This window comes from Myotis daubentonii, chromosome 9 (genome assembly GCF_963259705.1).
Source record: "Myotis daubentonii chromosome 9, mMyoDau2.1, whole genome shotgun sequence".
Lineage (NCBI taxonomy): Eukaryota > Metazoa > Chordata > Mammalia > Chiroptera > Vespertilionidae > Myotis > Myotis daubentonii.
In genome coordinates this window covers 7,800,942-7,818,262 of record NC_081848.1, presented here as the reverse complement: position 1 = coordinate 7,818,262, position 17,321 = coordinate 7,800,942, and the positions used below count along the sequence as shown (strand labels likewise).

The 17,321-nt window shown below is 40.7% G+C and overlaps 1 protein-coding gene across 3 annotated transcripts in view; it reads right to left on the bottom strand.

Moving 5' to 3' along the window:
* Positions 1–17,010, bottom strand: part of SIK2 (salt inducible kinase 2) — a 134,116-nt gene extending 117,106 nt beyond the window's left edge. The window contains exons 1-3 of one of the 3 annotated variants that reach the window (XM_059707838.1): positions 16,736–17,010; positions 3,866–3,982; positions 1,323–1,386 (exon numbers count right to left, since the gene is read on the bottom strand). In XM_059707838.1, coding sequence (XP_059563821.1) covers positions 1,323–1,386; positions 3,866–3,982; positions 16,736–16,870 — 316 coding nt within the window. In that variant the 5' untranslated portion in view covers positions 16,871–17,010. The remainder of the gene's footprint in view (positions 1–1,322; positions 1,387–3,865; positions 3,983–16,735) is intronic. The other 2 variants (XM_059707836.1, XM_059707837.1) reach the window with 2 other exon arrangements.
* Between the last annotated feature and the right edge of the window lie 311 nt (positions 17,011–17,321).

Genomic DNA, 17,321 nt, shown 5'->3' with positions numbered 1-17,321 from the left:
GGCTGGCAAGCGCAGTGGCAGTAGTGGGAGCTTCTTCTGCCTCTGTGGCAGTGCTAAGGATGTCCAACTGACAGCTTTGGCCCACTCCCCGGGGAAGCCGGCCAAAGCTGTCAGCCGGACATCCCTTGAGGGCGCCCAGACTGCAAGAGGGTGCAGGCCGGGCTGAGGGATCCCCACCACCCAGTGCATGAATTTTGTGCACCGGGCCTCTGGTATATAATAAAAGCCTAATATGCAAATTGTCCCCTGGGTCAGTCGTTCGACAGGGAGACTGGGAGTTGACCACCAGAGGGCGGCACAAAACATGGCAGGCGTCGGCAACGTGGTACTGGCAGGCGGTGCTGCCGCCCGGCTCCCAGGCACTAAGGGAGCCAAGCAGGGGGCCTGACCCCGATCAACTGCCGCGCAGGCGGGATGGTAGAGCAGGTGAGGGCGTGACGCCCGGCCACGGTGGGGTGCCAGGCAGGGCTGCGGGGCTGCGGGACTGCGAGGCTGGGGGCGAGCTGGGCCCCATCCCTGCAGGCCACCCTGAGGGACCCCACCCATGCACAAATTCGTGCACCGGGCCTCAAGTATATAGATAAAAGATATCCCAGAAAATTAGTGACTTGCCCAAGGTCTTACAGCTTCAGTTAAAGGCTTAATAAACTGTTTTAAGATCCACAATGGCAGGGATTGTTATTTAGGCCACCACTGTATCCTTTTTACCTAGTACAATGCCTGGGACATGGTAAGAGTTCAATAAATATTTGTTAAAAAGGAGGGTAAAAACGAAGATAAAAGGAAAGGAAATCTCCCTTGCAATATGACTGAAAGTGTCTCCCTATCTTCAATTTTCTAATCTCTAACACAGGTGAGAAAATTAAGCAATATCTTTAATATCATAAATAGAAGAGAATAAATTATATTCCATATTTTTAGCTTACTGAATATTTTATTATATTTGAATGCTTAAAAATTTCTAATTCATGTTACCAACTCTTGAACAGGCAGAAGAATAGAAAATACTCCGTTTATGAAGATTAGTGACATTTTTAAGTTTTAATCCTCACCTGAGGATATGTTTTTATTGATTTTAGACAGAGAGGGAGGGAGGGAGGGAGGGAGGGAGGGAGGGAGGGAGGGAGGAAGGGAGAGAGAGTTAGAGAAACACTGATTGGTTGCCCCCCGACAGGGGACTGAACCCACAACCTAGGTATGTGCCCAGACTGGGAATCGAACCCCAAATCTTTATTTTGGTGTTCAGGATGATGTTCCAACCAACTGAGCCATCTGGCCAGGGCGACATTTTCAAATTCTGAAAATTAAGGAAAAGTGCTTACCAAAAATTTCTCCATTTTTTGCATATTCTGTCACAAGGTACAACATGTTTTTGGTCTCCATTACCTATTGATAAATAATTCCATATTAGTCTGACAGGAAAGAATTGAAATTTGCCACATTTTATAGAGTTACTTATTTTAAAACTACTAATAAAAGTGTCAAAGTCATGAACAATTCAGAAGCTGGCGAAGTATAAGACACAATATCCTTATGCTAACACTCTGGTGAAAATCTAGATCCTTGCTCCTCCAAGTGTCATCCACGGACCAGCAGAGGCAGCACTGCTCAGGTATCTTAGAAATAAATGTAGGCTCTCAGGCCCCACCCAGATCTACTGACACATAATTTATCTTTTAACAAAATCCCCAGGTGGTTATTATGCACATTCAAGTTTAAAAATGCTAATATAGGTAACTGGAGTTTTGAAGTTCAATTTTTTACCACCTCCTCACTGATTTTTCTAGCCCTGTGTGATACGGGAGACGCTGATCAGGGAAAGGAGAATAAAATACAGCTCAGTTTATCTGGCACAAGGTGATATTCCTCCTACTATACTTTAATACTGTAACAAGTATTATTATTTTAAAACATTGTTCAAAAGTTTCTTCATAACTCCACCGCTATATATACTTTTATTTAAATTAGTTTTTCTAGGTTCAGAAAAGAAGCCTGTCATTGTCATAAACTTGATTTTTCAAACTATACTGAACCGAAAAGAAATGAATTTACAAATTCAAAACTGATCGAGTTTTAGATTGCCTCTCTGTAATACTCTATCATTTTATATACTGGCACATACTAATAGCATAAAATTGAACTGCTATCTACTAAACAGCTGAAGCAAATTTGCTTTAACATGTAGGTGTAGGACTACCCCCTATCAGACCAGAAAACTAAGAGCCACCTACAATTTGGGTTTAAACAAGTCAAACAGCAAATCAACTTACCTGATCATTTAGTTCAAATAAACATAGAATTATCATGTGAAGCTTCATGTTTTAACCTCAGTTTGGCTTATGGTTCATCAGAGACTTCTAAGAATGTGATTATTTTTTTATAAGTATCCTCTTCAGAAATTTTTTTTAAAAAGTGTAAAGGGGCCTGGCTGGCGTGGCTCAGAGGTTGAGCATCAACCTATGAACCAGGAGGTCACGGTTCAATTCCCGGTCAGAGCACATGCCTGGGTTACAGGCTGGATCCCCAGTGGGGGGCGTGCAGGAGGCAGCCCATCAATGATTCTCTCTCATCATTGATGTTTCTATCTCTCTCTATCTCTCCCTTCTCTGAAACGAATAAAAAAAAAATTATAAACTAAAAAAATTTTAAAAAGCGTAAAGGGAGAAATACTCTGGTGTACTATACATTTGACTTAAGAGGGCCTCTAGGGTTTTAGAACTTCAGGAATTGTTTTGAGTGGCACACCACAGTCTCTCATTTTTAGGTAATGATAATGCTAATGGTCCCACACCTCTTTAACTGCAAATTTCTATCAATAAAAAGTTGTTTAGCTAAATATGTATATGTGTATGTACATATGTATACATAAAATATGTATCTGCATTTTGAATATATAAAGAGATACAAATTACATACTCGTGCCACTGTCTAAATACAATAGGTACATATAGTCTAGCATACTGTAACATTTTAGTTTGAAACTAATTTTCCAATATAAATATTCCACATCTTAATGAATGAAATTATTATAAGTGTTTGGTATTACATTACCATTCTTAAAGATGAAATACTCTTTAAAAATATGAGAAAGTCTTCCTTTTAAAAAACATGGTTTACACTTAAAATGGGTACAGTTTCCTACAAAAATTATATCTTAATAAAGTTGTTTTTTAAAAAATGGCTCAGTTACTTTATCTAATATAACAACCCAAATAAAACATAAGATTTGGCTCTACGTATTACAAATATGTCATTAAGTAATAAATCATTTTTGGCCTTTGTATTTCATAAAACAATAGCAATATATTTTTTAAGTAAGCAAAATTCCCATGTCCTCATTAATAGTACCACCACCAAAACCCAGCAGGTTTAAGATGATATCACAAATGCACAACTATGAGCTTTTAATTAAAAAAAATTTTAAATATATTTTTATTGATTTCAGAGAGGAAGGGGAAAGGAGAGAGAGATAGAAACATCAATGATGAGAGAGAATCATTGATCAGCTGCTTCCTGCAGGCCCCTACTGGGGATTGAGCCCGAAACCCGGACAAGTGACCTGACTGGGACTCAAACCATGACCTCCTAGTTCATAGGCTGATGCTCAACCACTGAGCCACACAGGCCAGGCAAGCTTTTCAAATAAATAACTTACAGTCTGAGAGACACGTTAAAATTAAGTTACGAGTTTTCACTTTCCTAATTCTTTATTTGAATATAGAAAGGTGGTTCTACTCAGTTTAGTAAAAACATGACATCATCCTTTTTTAATACGTTGAAAAAACTATCATAAAAGAGAAAAATGATGATGCAAAATAGAGAACTGAATGTGAGAAGCATGGAGAGTTGTAAGGCTAAGTCATACCTGATAAAGTTTGATTATGTGAGGATGGTCTAACATTTTCATTATTTGTACTTCTCGGTAGATTTTCTCAAGGTTCACTGCATCCAGCTGAGATTTATCTATAATTTTTATCGCCACCTGCATCCCATACACAAATAAATACAATTAGTATAGAATGGTTAACATTTTCCAATTAGAATCTTTTTAATAAATGACATCTGAGACTTCGCCTGTAGGTTCCTATTACAATTATAGCTAGATTAAATTCAATGCTCATTTATTCATTCAACAAATAGTTCGTAAACATCTACTACGTGTAAAACACTGGTATATTTTGTTTGGTAGTGTCTTCAGTGTGCTATGAAGAATAACCCTACAAAGTTACTTTAATAAAACATATTCCCCTTTCAATACAAACGTAATGCCTTTGTACTCCATTTATAAATTAAATAAAATCTCAGCAGTTTCAACTAGTTATTATCCCACCACAAGGTACCTATAAATAAATGATCAGCCAAGTAGAACACAGTTTCTATTGTGCTAAAATGAAACACACATACACACACACACACACACACACACACAAGGCTAAGTGACCGACTGTACATCTATCCAACGAACCGGCCAGTATATATGACGCACACTGGCAATTTAAAAATAAACACATGTGCAATACATATAAAGCTCTTGCTGGCGTCTTAGCATGCGTGTGTTGCTTTCTCTTGAGTTCGAAGAGCGCGTGACATTAATGTTGTAAATACTTCATCACAAGGGAAATTAGTCAAGCAATTTGAAAGTGTTTTTACTCTTAATGTGGTATACAGGGAGATATCTGAATAATCAACTTATCAGTCATTGTTTTTATAACATGTTTTTGTTGTTTTATATCATGTCTTTGTTGTTTTTATATCATGTTGTTGTTTATTTATTAATCAATTTATATATTATTTTTGTATACATTTTACTAATTTTCTTTCATCTCTGACACTTCTATTATAGAGAAAGGGTGAGTAGCAATATTAAAATATTTCTTCTAATTTCCTTTTAATGTGCAGGAATCCATGCACCAGGCCACTAGTTTTTCTAGAAAAGCCAAGTGATAGGTTCAAAAGCTAATATAAATTATAAAAATTCATCTCCAATGAAGCTACCCATTGGATTAAATTTTTTAAGATATATCTTTATTGATTTCAGAGAAGAAGGGAGAGGGAGAGACAGAAACATCAATGATGAGGGAGAATCACCAATTGGCCGCTTCCTGCACACCTCCCACTGGAGACCGAGCCTGCAACCCCGGGCATGTGCCCATGACCAGCATCAAACCTGGGACACCCCGGTCCACAGGCCAATGCTCCATCCACCAAGCCATACCAGCCAGGGCTGATTTAAATTTTGTTCTAAAAAATAAAGTGCAAAAACTCAAATGTTAGTAATTATACTAAATTTTGACTTTCATAACGAAATCTAATTTTTAAAAATGTGGCCTCTCCGACAAGTGCTGGAGAGGATGTGGAGAAAAAGGAACACTTGTGCACTGCTGGTGGGAATGCAGACTGGTGCAGCCACTATGGAAGACAGTATGGAGTTTCCTCAAAAAACTGAAAATGGAACTCCCATTTGACCCTGTGATCCCACTTCTAGAAATATATCCCAAGAAACCAGAAACACCAATCAGAAAGGATATATGCACCCCTATGTTCATAGCAGCACAATTCACCATAGCTAAGATCTGGAAACAGCCTAAGTGCCCATCAGTAGATGAATGGATTAGAAAACTGTGGTACATCTACACGATGGAATACTATGCTGCTCTAAAAAGGAGGGAACTCTTACCATTTGCAACGGCATGGATGGAACTGGAGAGCATTATGCTAAGTGAAATAAGCCAGTCAATGAAGGAAAAATACCACATGATCTCACTCATTCATGTGGGAGGTAGGGGGGTAAGAGATCAACCAAAGGACTTGTATGCATGCATATAAGCATAACCAATGGACATAAGACAGTGGGGTATAGGGGAGGCTAGGGGACTGTCTAGGGCGGGGGGGGGGGGAATGGACACATATGTAATACCCTTTGTATTACTTTAAGCAATAAATTTAAAAAAATGTTATAATAAAAAAAAATGTGGCCTCTCCCTGTTATAACTAGATAGGAACCCAAACCTTCCCAAGGTTAATAATTTGAAGGAGCTGCACTTGAAAATGAATAACTAGGTAATCAGAAATCAACAATCATGTACCTTTTTTTCATACAACCAAAAAAACCCAATTTTTAAAAATTAGTATATCTTTGGTTAGGAAATGAACCATTCTGACTTAAATAAAATTTTCAGATAATTAGACACCACCCAAGTTTAATTGTAAGTTCTGAAGAAACTCTAAAATGTACTTTTTCATTCTATGTATGTATTCTGAACACAATTCAGTTTTATGTTATTTCAGGGTAAATTTAAAATATTGATACTGTATGCACGATAATCTAATAGGACTCAGCTTGTCAAATCCCTCAGACCCTCGATTATACAATTATTTTTTTCTTCTTTCCTTATAGCTACTCTGTCCTTTGCTTGTATCTCTACTGTAAGGTTTATTTCTTTTCTTTTTTAAAAAAATATATTTTATTGATTTCTTACAGAGAGTCAGAAACATCGATGAGAGAGAAACATCGATCAGCCGCCTCCTGCACACTCCCCACTGGTGATGCGCCCGCAACCAAGGCACACGCCCTTGACCGGAATCGAACCCGGGACCCCTGAGTCTGCAGGCCGACGCTCTATCCACTGAGCTAAACCGGTCAGGGCTGTAAGGTTTATTTCTTACTTTTGTCTATTCCTAATTTGCTGTCACAGCTTGTTTTCTGATTTGAATTAATTGTAATCCACAGAAGAACTCAAGTTCCCAAGAGAAATCAGATTACTAAATATATTCATAAAACTAAATTTTTGCCTAAGAAGAAAGGGGGTAGGGTAGAGCTTCTTTGCTAGGCAGTTTTACAATAGTTATTTTGATGTTTGTTAGTATTTTGCTTCTGTAATCAAAATATTCTAGAAAGTAGAAAGTGCTAAACTTTGCTAGAAATGAGACTATAGGCACAGTTGTTATTTACTTTGGTTAAACGTTGACAGATAAAAAGATAACTCTATACTTGAATATTTTCAATATCCCTTAGGATGGTAACATTGGCATATTTTGTCTCCCAATTTTAGCTGTCTCTTTATATTTGCTTCTACTAGTATGTATTAGATAGGACTGTTATGCCTCCCATTCTTTGTGGGCTGGCCTAGCGTAGAAAGTATCTTGAGGGGCCCAGTAGTGCAGTCTCTTTGTTCAGCTGAGCTGGATGCTCTAGGAGTGCCCCTTGTGTGCACTGTTTGGGCTCTCCTGTTGTAATTGGGACTTGATTGTTGATGTCCCGTTTGTGGGAGGGATCTCCACTCCGACTTGCTACCAGTGGAGTTCAACCCCAAGGTTGTCGTGCCAGCTGTCCAGTGGGCAGGGACTCCTTAGCCCAGAGGCTGGGTCTGCTTTGAGTCTCACGCCTTGATTTTCCCTGTTCTGAGCTGTACTTCCCTCACCGAGCTAGTCCTGCAGGTGTCAGCTGCAGGTTGTTAGCTGCAGGTGTCAGCTGCAGGCGCTTGGGCTCCCGCTGGCTTTTGCCTCACTGAGCAGTCTGGGATGGGTCTGCTGTGGAGACCCCAACTGCCGTTTCTGACTAATTAGATATGTATGCATTGTTTTAAAAATAACCTTCAGTGAATTTATTGGAGATTAGAAAAATTAATATTCCTTCTGCAAGTGTTCAAAAAGAAAGTTTCCTATACAACTTTAGAGGGCATATTGGATAAGCTAAAATGATTACTAAATCCCACGTAAAGTAGCAACACTGAATATTATAACCTCAGAAATAGGAAAACGAGAATTAAAAACAACAAAATACTGCCCTGGCTTATGTAGCTCAGTTGATTGACCGTCATACCATGTACCAGAAGGTCTCCAGTTTGATTCCCAGTCAGGGCAACAAAACAAAAACAAAAAACCTAACAAAATACCTAATATGTCACTTATATCTCAAAAGATACCATTTTCACTTATTATATTTACAAAGATTAAAATGTAAATACCCTTGAGAGTTAAGGTTCAAAGAGATGGCCACTTTTATATGTGGCTGCTAGGAATATAAAATAGGTTATAACTTTTCTATAAGGTAATTTGACAATGTCAAGAACCTTAAAAATCATCCATCCCATTTAGCCTAAGGATTCTACTTCTAAGAAATTACTTGAAAGAAATAATCTGAAATGATAATTTATAACATTAAAAAGTAGAAACAGTAACTAGGAAATAATTACATGAACTATGGTAAGTTTACATTATGACTTATTAATATTAACTATTAAAATGGTTCCTTTTAATAATATGGAGAAATGCTTAGACTAAAAAATAACGGATTATTTTATTTTTCCATTATACTTTTCTGTATAATTTCTCTTTGATTAAAATGAATACTTTTCTAATAAGAAAAAAGAAAATGGAGTTATATTTATCAAATATGCTAACTTCTCTATCTGTTAAATATTAGTCATTTTCTTAATTTCTAAATTCTTTATAAAATGGGTATATTTTAAAACTTAAATATTAGTTAAGACTATATATAGGGATGTTTCCAATAATCTTGTTAAAAAATACACACAAATATAACAACTACGTAAAATACAAATTTGCACAGATTAAATGTAAGAGCAGAAATCAAATAATGTTAAACTGATGAATAAAAGGAATATTTTCATGTTTCAACATATAATTTAATGCTTATGTTACCCTGTATGATAAATTTAGAAAAAATTATTTCAAAAAAATATTATTTCACTTCTCATAAGAAATATTAATCTCATACATTTAAAGAAACCACACACACGAGTGGCTTTGAGGAACTTTATAAGGAAGTTACAAAATAAGAGCTATTCTTCTAGTAACAAATCAGAAGGCATTAACATATGTTTGCTGTCTCAGGTAATATCTGCTTCAGTGTTATTTACTACTAACACACTAATTCTACATGGTCTCTCTAAAGTAGCAAGTAGATTTATCCTTACCATACAATTATATTTTTAAAGTTAAAAAATAAAATTTGACTAAAAAGTGAATGTAAGTAGTCTACAATGAAAGGGTTTCTGAAAGCAGTAAAAGTCAGTAGTAAAACTGACATGGAGTTCTTTAATTACCCTTTAAGGGTAAATAAATTAGACTTTTTTTCCAATTTAAAATTTGACTTTTAAAATACAAGAATTTATATAATAAAATAAGCCCTCATTAAGATTTAATTTGATTATTATAATGATGGGTAAGCGAAACCAATTGGAGTAAGGGTAAATGTTAGTATACTTTTATACGCATACAAATTCAACTGAGAATTTTTAAGACTATAAATGATTAAAAATAATCTTAAAAATTATTTAAGCAAATTTACAAAAAGACAACTCAATTAAAAAATGGGCCGAAGAACAAACAAGCAATTCACAAAAGAAATACAGTCATCACATGAAACTGTGTAATCAAAGAAACGCAAATGAGAATAAGATATATTATTTTCTTCCATCAAATCGGAAAAGATTTAAAAATCTTATTCCTGGTAAATATGCATTCTTCCTGGTAAAAATTAATAGGTACTCCTTTTTTATTTTAGGGTAATTTGGCATCCCATGCCATAAGATACAGATGTAAAGACATATTTCCTGACCCAAGAATTTCCATAACTATGGTATTACCCTAAGGAAATAATCAGATAGGTATACAAAAATGTATATACAGGAATGCTCTCTGAAACATTATTTTTGAAAGAGAAACAGTGAGAGAGCGAAATAAGAACAGGAAGTTGATAAATAAAATACAGTCAGTCATGTGCAAGGACAGTTAGTATTTAACTGAAGTTCTTTTTAAAACTTTGGGAAATTTCACTAACACAATAAAAAACACAGATTACATATATAGATGACATCAATTTTATTACCTATATGTAGAACATATGTGAATAACTAAGAGGATATGAACTTAATTATCTCTTGGTCTGGATGGTGGAATTAAGGATATTTATTTTCTTCTTTGAGCTTTTCAACAATGTCTACATTGAATAAGCAATGTCTATAATTATTTTTGTAGTTGGAGGAAAAACACATAAATACTATGATAATTTTAAAGAACTTAAAACAAATTTTAGCATCACTTTTTAGCTTACTCCATCCAAGATTCATCTCTTAACCTGTTTAAAGTATTTTTAAAATGATGATTTTTTAAATTACATTCCCAAATGTAATTCTTTCATTCTTCTAATAATCTGAAACTTTGAAGGGTAAAATCGCATTCTCCACAAATGTTCTGTATAAAGGAACTTTTACATAACTTATAAAAAATATGCAGCCAGAAGTTAGAAGTACTAGGTACACCAAAGAGGAAAGAAAGGTATCTTAATGTATTTCTGGAATCCATTTGGCTCCAAGAAAATGAATCTGTCATCAGCAGTGGGTCATAAATCAAATGTCATCATGTGAATCCAAGAATCGAGGCCAGTTTCAGTTATTTCTAAATAAATGTTTTCTTAATTGCCTGATACTGAGATATAATTTCCCAGTGGAATTAAACTAAGAACACATTAAACTCTGTTAAAGTTTAAAGTTTCTACAGAATATAAAAATTTACACAACTCTTATTTTGCATATTTGCCTCCCTCAACTGCCCCAAAAGAACAGAGTATTTTGAACTAAATAATTTGCCAAATATTACTAGCCTGGGTGCCAAGAAACTAGAGACAATTTCTAATAAAGCATATATCTTCCATGATAAATAAAATAATTATTTCATCACAAAGATCATAAATAGGCCTAGATACAAATATGGATGATTAAATTATTTGGTAGAAAGTCCTTCTGTTGCCCATAGTACAGCTGCTGCTTGAAATCTGGACTACTTCATAGCACAAGATTAATACCAAGAATACTTAGAGGAGTCTTAAAATTTTAAAGCAAAGTATAAAATTCAGTTGTATTAAAAAAATAAGTTCTCTTCTTCAAGAAATATTGCAATCAGGGATATACCCTTCTCTGGTTTCTTACCCTTGCTCCAAAAATGCAACTTGGATACTTTATTTGGAAAACTTAAAAAATATATTTTAATGTAATAGTTAAAGAGTTATGCCTAAATATAAAAGCCCCAAATGCACACAGAAAGCTTTTCAGTGAACAAAAGCAGTGTTCGGAATGTCCTTACTATAAGTTTTGTATTCCAGGTTCTCTTAAAGGGTAGGTGCCATTTAATAAGGCATTTTCAGAATCTCTGTGAAATATATTTAAGATTCCAAGGACCACATATTTATGTGTTCTTTAGCTAAACATGATAAATTTGATAAAAATATATTACTCTTTAATATAAAAATAACCTTCTCACTTGTTAATTTCCTTCTAGGAATTTACCTCCAATTTCTCCTTCCTGAAAAAATAAAAAAATTCAGACAAAGAGTTATATACACAAAAATCATTCAGTGCAAGTTATTTACTATAAGTCAACACTGGATGCTATCTAATCTACACTAATAAAAGAGAAACATGGTAATTGGCGTACAACCGCTACCCTTTTCATTGGCTAATCAGCTAGATATGCAAATTAACTGTCAGCCAAGATGGCTGCCGGCAGCCAGGCAGCTTGAAACTAACATGAGGCTTGCTTGCCTCAGTGATGGAGGAAACCAACGTTCCCCGCCTGCCGCTGCAGGCCTCTGAGTGGGCAGTTTAAGAAACATTGTAACAAATACCGCCTGACTTCAGCCAGCAGGATCGCAACATTGTATGCAAAGGCCAGAAACCTACTTTCAGCCTAAGAGCTGGAGCCAAGCCTCAAGCTAAAGCTGGCCCAGAATAAAAAAAAAAAAAAGGAAAAAAGGAGCGGTTGGGAGCTTCAGTCACCCCCAGCCTGAAAACAGCCCTCAGCCCCTCACCCAGACTGGCCAGGCACCCCAGTGGGGATCCCCACCCTGAAGGGTGTGTGACCAGCTGCAAACAGCCATCATCCACTCACCCAGGCTGGCCAGGCACCCCAGTAGGACCCCCACCCTGATCCAGGACACCCTTCAGGGCAAACCAGCCAGCCCCCATCCGTGCACCAGGCCTCTATTCTATATAGTAAAAGGGTAATATGCTCCCAGCACCAGGATCAGCGGAGCCGTGAGACCTCCCGGCACCGGGATGAGCGTGACAGGGGGCAGCGCCCAAACCCCCTGATCGCCCTGCGGCTCTGTGTGTGACAGGGTGCGGCACCCCAACCCCCCCCCCCCCCCCCCCCCGCCACGGGCCCTGCTCTGTGTGTGATGGGGTAGAGCCATAACTTCCCCATCAGCCCTGCCCTGAGTGTGACAGTGGCGGCGCCCCAACCCCCTATTTGGCCCTGCTCTGTGGGTGATAGAGGGCGGCGCCCCAACCCGCTGATCCGCCTTGCTCTGTGTGTGACAGGGGATGGTGCCCCAACTCCCCTATCGGCCCTACTCTCTGAGTGACAGGGGGGAGCTCCTCAACCCCCTGATGGGCCCTGCTCTGTGCGTGACAGGGGGGAGCTCCCCAACCCCCTGATGGGCCCTGCTCTGTGTGTGACAGGGTATGGAGCCCCAACCCCCCTGATGGGCCCTGCTCTGTGCATGACAGGGGGTGACGCCCCAACCCCCTGATTGGCCCTGCTGTGTGTGTGAAAGGGGGTGACGCCCCAACCCCCTGATGGGCCCTGCTGTGTGCGTGACAGGGGGCAGCGCCCCAACCCCCTGATTGGCCCTGCTCTGTGCGTGACAGTGGGTGGCGCTGCAACCTCCCCATCAACCCTGCCTTGAGTGTGACAGGGGGTGGTGCCCCAACCCCCCAATCGGCCCTGCTCTGAGCCCGACCAGGGGCTGCACCTAGGGATTGGGCCTGCCCTCTGCCACCCGGAAGCAGGCCTAAGCCAGCAGGTCATTATCTCCCGAGGTGTCCCAGACTGCGAGAGGGCACAGGCCGGGCTGAGGGACTCCCCTCCCCCCCGAGTGCACAAATTTTTGTGCACCGGGACTCTAGTGTTCAATAATAAGGGAATTATTAAGTAAAATAGGATTCATCTGTAAGGTAGAACACTGAAGATATTAAAAATGTTTTATCAAGTCCTGGTCAGTGTGGCTCAGTTGGTTGGGCACTGAAAGGTTGCCGGTTCCATTCCCCGTTAGGGCACATATCCTGGTTGTGGGTTCATCCCTGTCAAGGTGTGTGGGAGGCAGCTGATTGATGTTTCTCTCTCTCTCTCTCTCTCTCTCTCTCTCTCTCTCTCTCTCTCCTTTTCTCTCTAAAAAGAATCAATAAAAACATTTTTAAAAAATGTTTTATCAACTTACATATAATAAGCAAAATGCTCAGGCTGTAAGTGGAAAAAGGGATACAATGTATATACGTGTACCTACCATGTGATCTCATCTATGGAAAAATGCATTAAAAAAGATGACTAGAGGGAAACACACCATAATGTTGAGAATGACTTATTCCCACTGGTGAAGAAATTATACATGTACTTTTTTATGATCTATTCTTCATATTTTCTACATCGAGACTACATTTCTTTAATAGTCAGAAAACAAGAAAAAGTTTAAGGGTACAAGTGATTTTTCTGGAATTTTACTTAACAGACAAAAAAACTAGCCATATAATCAGATAAAAGGTAAAAGTTCTTTGCTAGTATAGTATTAATAAAATAAAACACTACTCAAGGACACATAGCACTACTGCCTAAAATAGTTTAACAGTCTAAATGCTACTATTCTTTTCCCATTATGCTAATTTTATAAAATTAGCCACTCTAATTCATAAATCACAAACAAATACTACAAAGCTTTTATGAAGTACTGCATTATATTAGGAAGCCTTCCCTTTTGTTTGCAAATTTTCACAGAAGTCCAACATGGGAATACTGCTTCAGATGATGATGTAATTATATTTCTTAATGTTAAGCTATTTAACTGATTAGACCAAAATGAAGATCTCTTTTGTCTACTGATTCCCTCCCCTAAAATGCCAACAGTCTTGGATCTCCCAAGCTCTGTAGAAAACATTATTTTTTAATGATACAGAACAAGAGGCAGAGAAGAGCCCATTCAAAATAAAAGGGTCCAGTTGTTCATGACATTGATGTTTAAACTAAGCCCTAAAATCTGTCTTGGGTTCCAATTTTAGAAAAAAGACCTCTAAGTTTTAAAATACACAAACATACTGATATTAAAGTATACTATATTGAAGGACCTTTTATAAGCAATAAGTATAAGTATATTTTGCTGATACTGTTCTTTATACATTATTTTCACTGTAATTACTGTACTGTGCTCAGCAATGAGAAGCTAAAATAATGTTCAATAAAACTTTAAAGTTTCCACTAGCCTTTTTATTTATATTTGAAGTAGCTATTGTATTTATTAGACATAAATATACAGTGAATTAATGACGATAACAAAATACTTCTTTTTAAAAACTCTCATTAACAACAAATAGTACACTCTAAGAACAATTGTTCTTACAACTGTATCTAGACAATTCTAAATGCAAATTATCATAAAACTTCACAGCAACTTTACAAAACTTGAGATCTACAGGAACCTTTCGTTAATTACCCTGCTATTTCACTCACCCCTCTCAACTTGAATATCTCCAATCACACCAAATCACCACAAACACACTCACCCTATGTTAAACGCACACTACTTCTTTTTGTATGTTAAGGACACCTTCTTTAGAAAAGCACAAAGGAGATGGGCCCTGTGGACTAGAAATTTAGCTCTTAACACAAATCATTTTACACACACATATACTACACACACAATTCAGAATCTGGGTGCTCTTTCACAATCTGACCTGTGCCTTCAATTACGAACTGATCTCACTCCATCCGATAGCCAAATCGTGGCACTACTTCACAGTGCCCCCTAGCTCTGCAAGATATATCAGGTTAAAACTGACATCTTTTGAACTGTCAAGCTCAACAGAATGTGTCAGTCACTATAAGCCCCACTTAAACAGATACTCTATTACCCAAATTTCATCTAATAAATAACAGCTCACAATTAAATCTTGCTACTAATACTGATAAGACCTGATGAGGAAAAAAAATGATATGAACTGACGGGTTTGGAATTTAGCCACATAACAATATATAGTTCAAAGTTCTGTAGCTTTTGTAACACGCAATTTGTTTGACTTTTAGACAGTTATGAAGCAAGGACTCATATAAAAAATACACTTTAAAAATGCCTTCTTTTAATGTAATTTAAAGGGGAAATGCCATATCATTAGACCATAGTTCTTTAGAAGAATGGAACCAATTTCTTCATTTAAAAAAATGCTGGATCAGATGAAGTAATCTCACTATTAGTCACAGTATTTATCATTACAAACTTAATCTGAATTGCTAACATTGAGAAATCTGTGAGAGGACAACCTGTAACCTTGGTACTGATGCTAAAAAATAAGTCATATTTTGGGTTACTTCAAGATCAGTAAGGGAGGGTGAACAGTGAAGATGACGCAATGACATACACCCCTTCTTTTTGGCAATGGATCCCTTCACAAAAACAAAGAAAAAAACAAAGTTAAGCAAAACTTCTAAGAAAAACAGCTACGAAAATTACTCAAGCTGTCAACTGCCCTCCACCTTACACTGCCCTTCTGAAAAATGAAAAGGTCCTGTTATTCCACATTCAAACCCTAGTACACCCACACTAATATGGGGAAAAACGGAAAGGGGTGAAAACTGGGAGAAAAAAACAAACTGAAAAATGATGAAATAACAGAACCACTACCATGAGGCAAAGTGGAATGTGGAATACGTCGAAAACACCAGGTTTTTGGTTTTTTCCCCCTAAAGAATGGTTGTTTCTACCGTTTTTTTCTAAAGTATTTAATTTGCACATCTTAAAATAGAGACCCCGAGGAGAGCAGCTTGAGGCCGTGGAGGGAAGGGGGGCGGTTAGGTAAGAACAGGGACTTGTGGGGAAATGTGTGCGGTGCATTAGAATGTGCAATGCGGGGGGGGGGGGGGGGGGTGCGGAATCCGCCGGGAAGCAGCGGCGGCTTTGCGAGTGCAGAGCGGAGTCGGCGGCGGCGCGGGGAACGCGTGTGCACAGCCCGGAGCACACCTGGCAGCGCGACCGCCCGGGGTGAGACAGGCCACGCCGCCCGCCGGGCAGACGCAGGGAGGACCGCTGTCACCAGCCCCATTGTCTGGAGTGTGGGAGCCAGCCGCCTGCCACCGAATCGGAGGCACTGTCGGGCAAAGGCAGGGAGAGATGACAGCGGCCGTCCGGGCATTCTCGGCCACCGGGGTCCCTTCCTCGCGGGGCCGCGGGGGGCGCCGAGGTCACGGGGGCGCGCGATGCCCGTCTCCGGAGTCCGAGCGCGGGAGGGCGTCCCCTCCGCGGGGCCGGCGGCGTCCCGCACCGCGCAGCCCGGGAGCACCTCACTTCCCCTCCCACCCCACCCCCAGCCGAAAGCAGGGAAGACGCGGAACTTGGGCTCCCGAGCGGAGGCCACGGACCGGGTCACGCCAGGGTGGGAGGCGCTGGCCGAAATTCCGCGTGGCCGCCGGGGGTTGGCGTCGGGAAAGGCACAGCCCCGGCTGGTCGGGTTTCCAAGGGGACGACGACACTCGGTCCGAGTGGCCCGGCCGCGACCCCCTCGGCGCTCACCGACCCGCTGCACCTCCTGGGTCCTCAGTCCCGGCCCTCCCGCCTCCGCTGGTGACCCGGCCTCCGGGGGTCTCCCCAGGCCCCGCTGCAGCCGCCCCGCTCGGGAAACAGCTCCTCTCCCCAGCCCTCGCCTCGGACGCCCCCGCCGAGCCCGGGCCGCACCTCCGTCTTGGTGATCCGGTGCCGCCCCAGCTTCACCACGGCGAAGTTGCCCTTGCCCAGCGTGCCCTCGATGTCGTAGAACCCCACCCGGACCGGCCCGCGCTGCAAGTGCCTCGGGCCATCCGCCATGACCATGCTGGGTCCCGCTGCCCGACACGGCGGACTGGAGCGCGGGCTGGCGGGCGGCGCGGCTGAGCTCGGGCGACGGCCGCTCGGCTCGCTCCTCGCTCTGTCCCTTCAGCTCCGCTGGGCCCAGCCAGGCGCGCGCCGCTGCTGACGTGCGTCGACGTCAGGGGGCCGCGGCAGGGGGCGGGGGCGGGGCCGGCCGGGATTGGTCACCATGGCGACCGGAGCAGCGCCGACGTCGGCGGGCGGCGGGAGGGAAGGGGGGCAGACCCGCGGGGCCTGGACGGCACGTTCCTTCCGGGCGGCGGCGCTCTGAGCTCTCCCCGCCGCTCGGCGGCTGCCAGGGGCGGGCGTGCACCCCAGGACGCCCCGTGCCTCGGCGTCCCAGCCGTGGGCCGAGAGCGAGCCCTGGTGGGCGGAGTGGAGGAATGCAGCGGCCCGGCCCGGGCCTGCCGTTTGG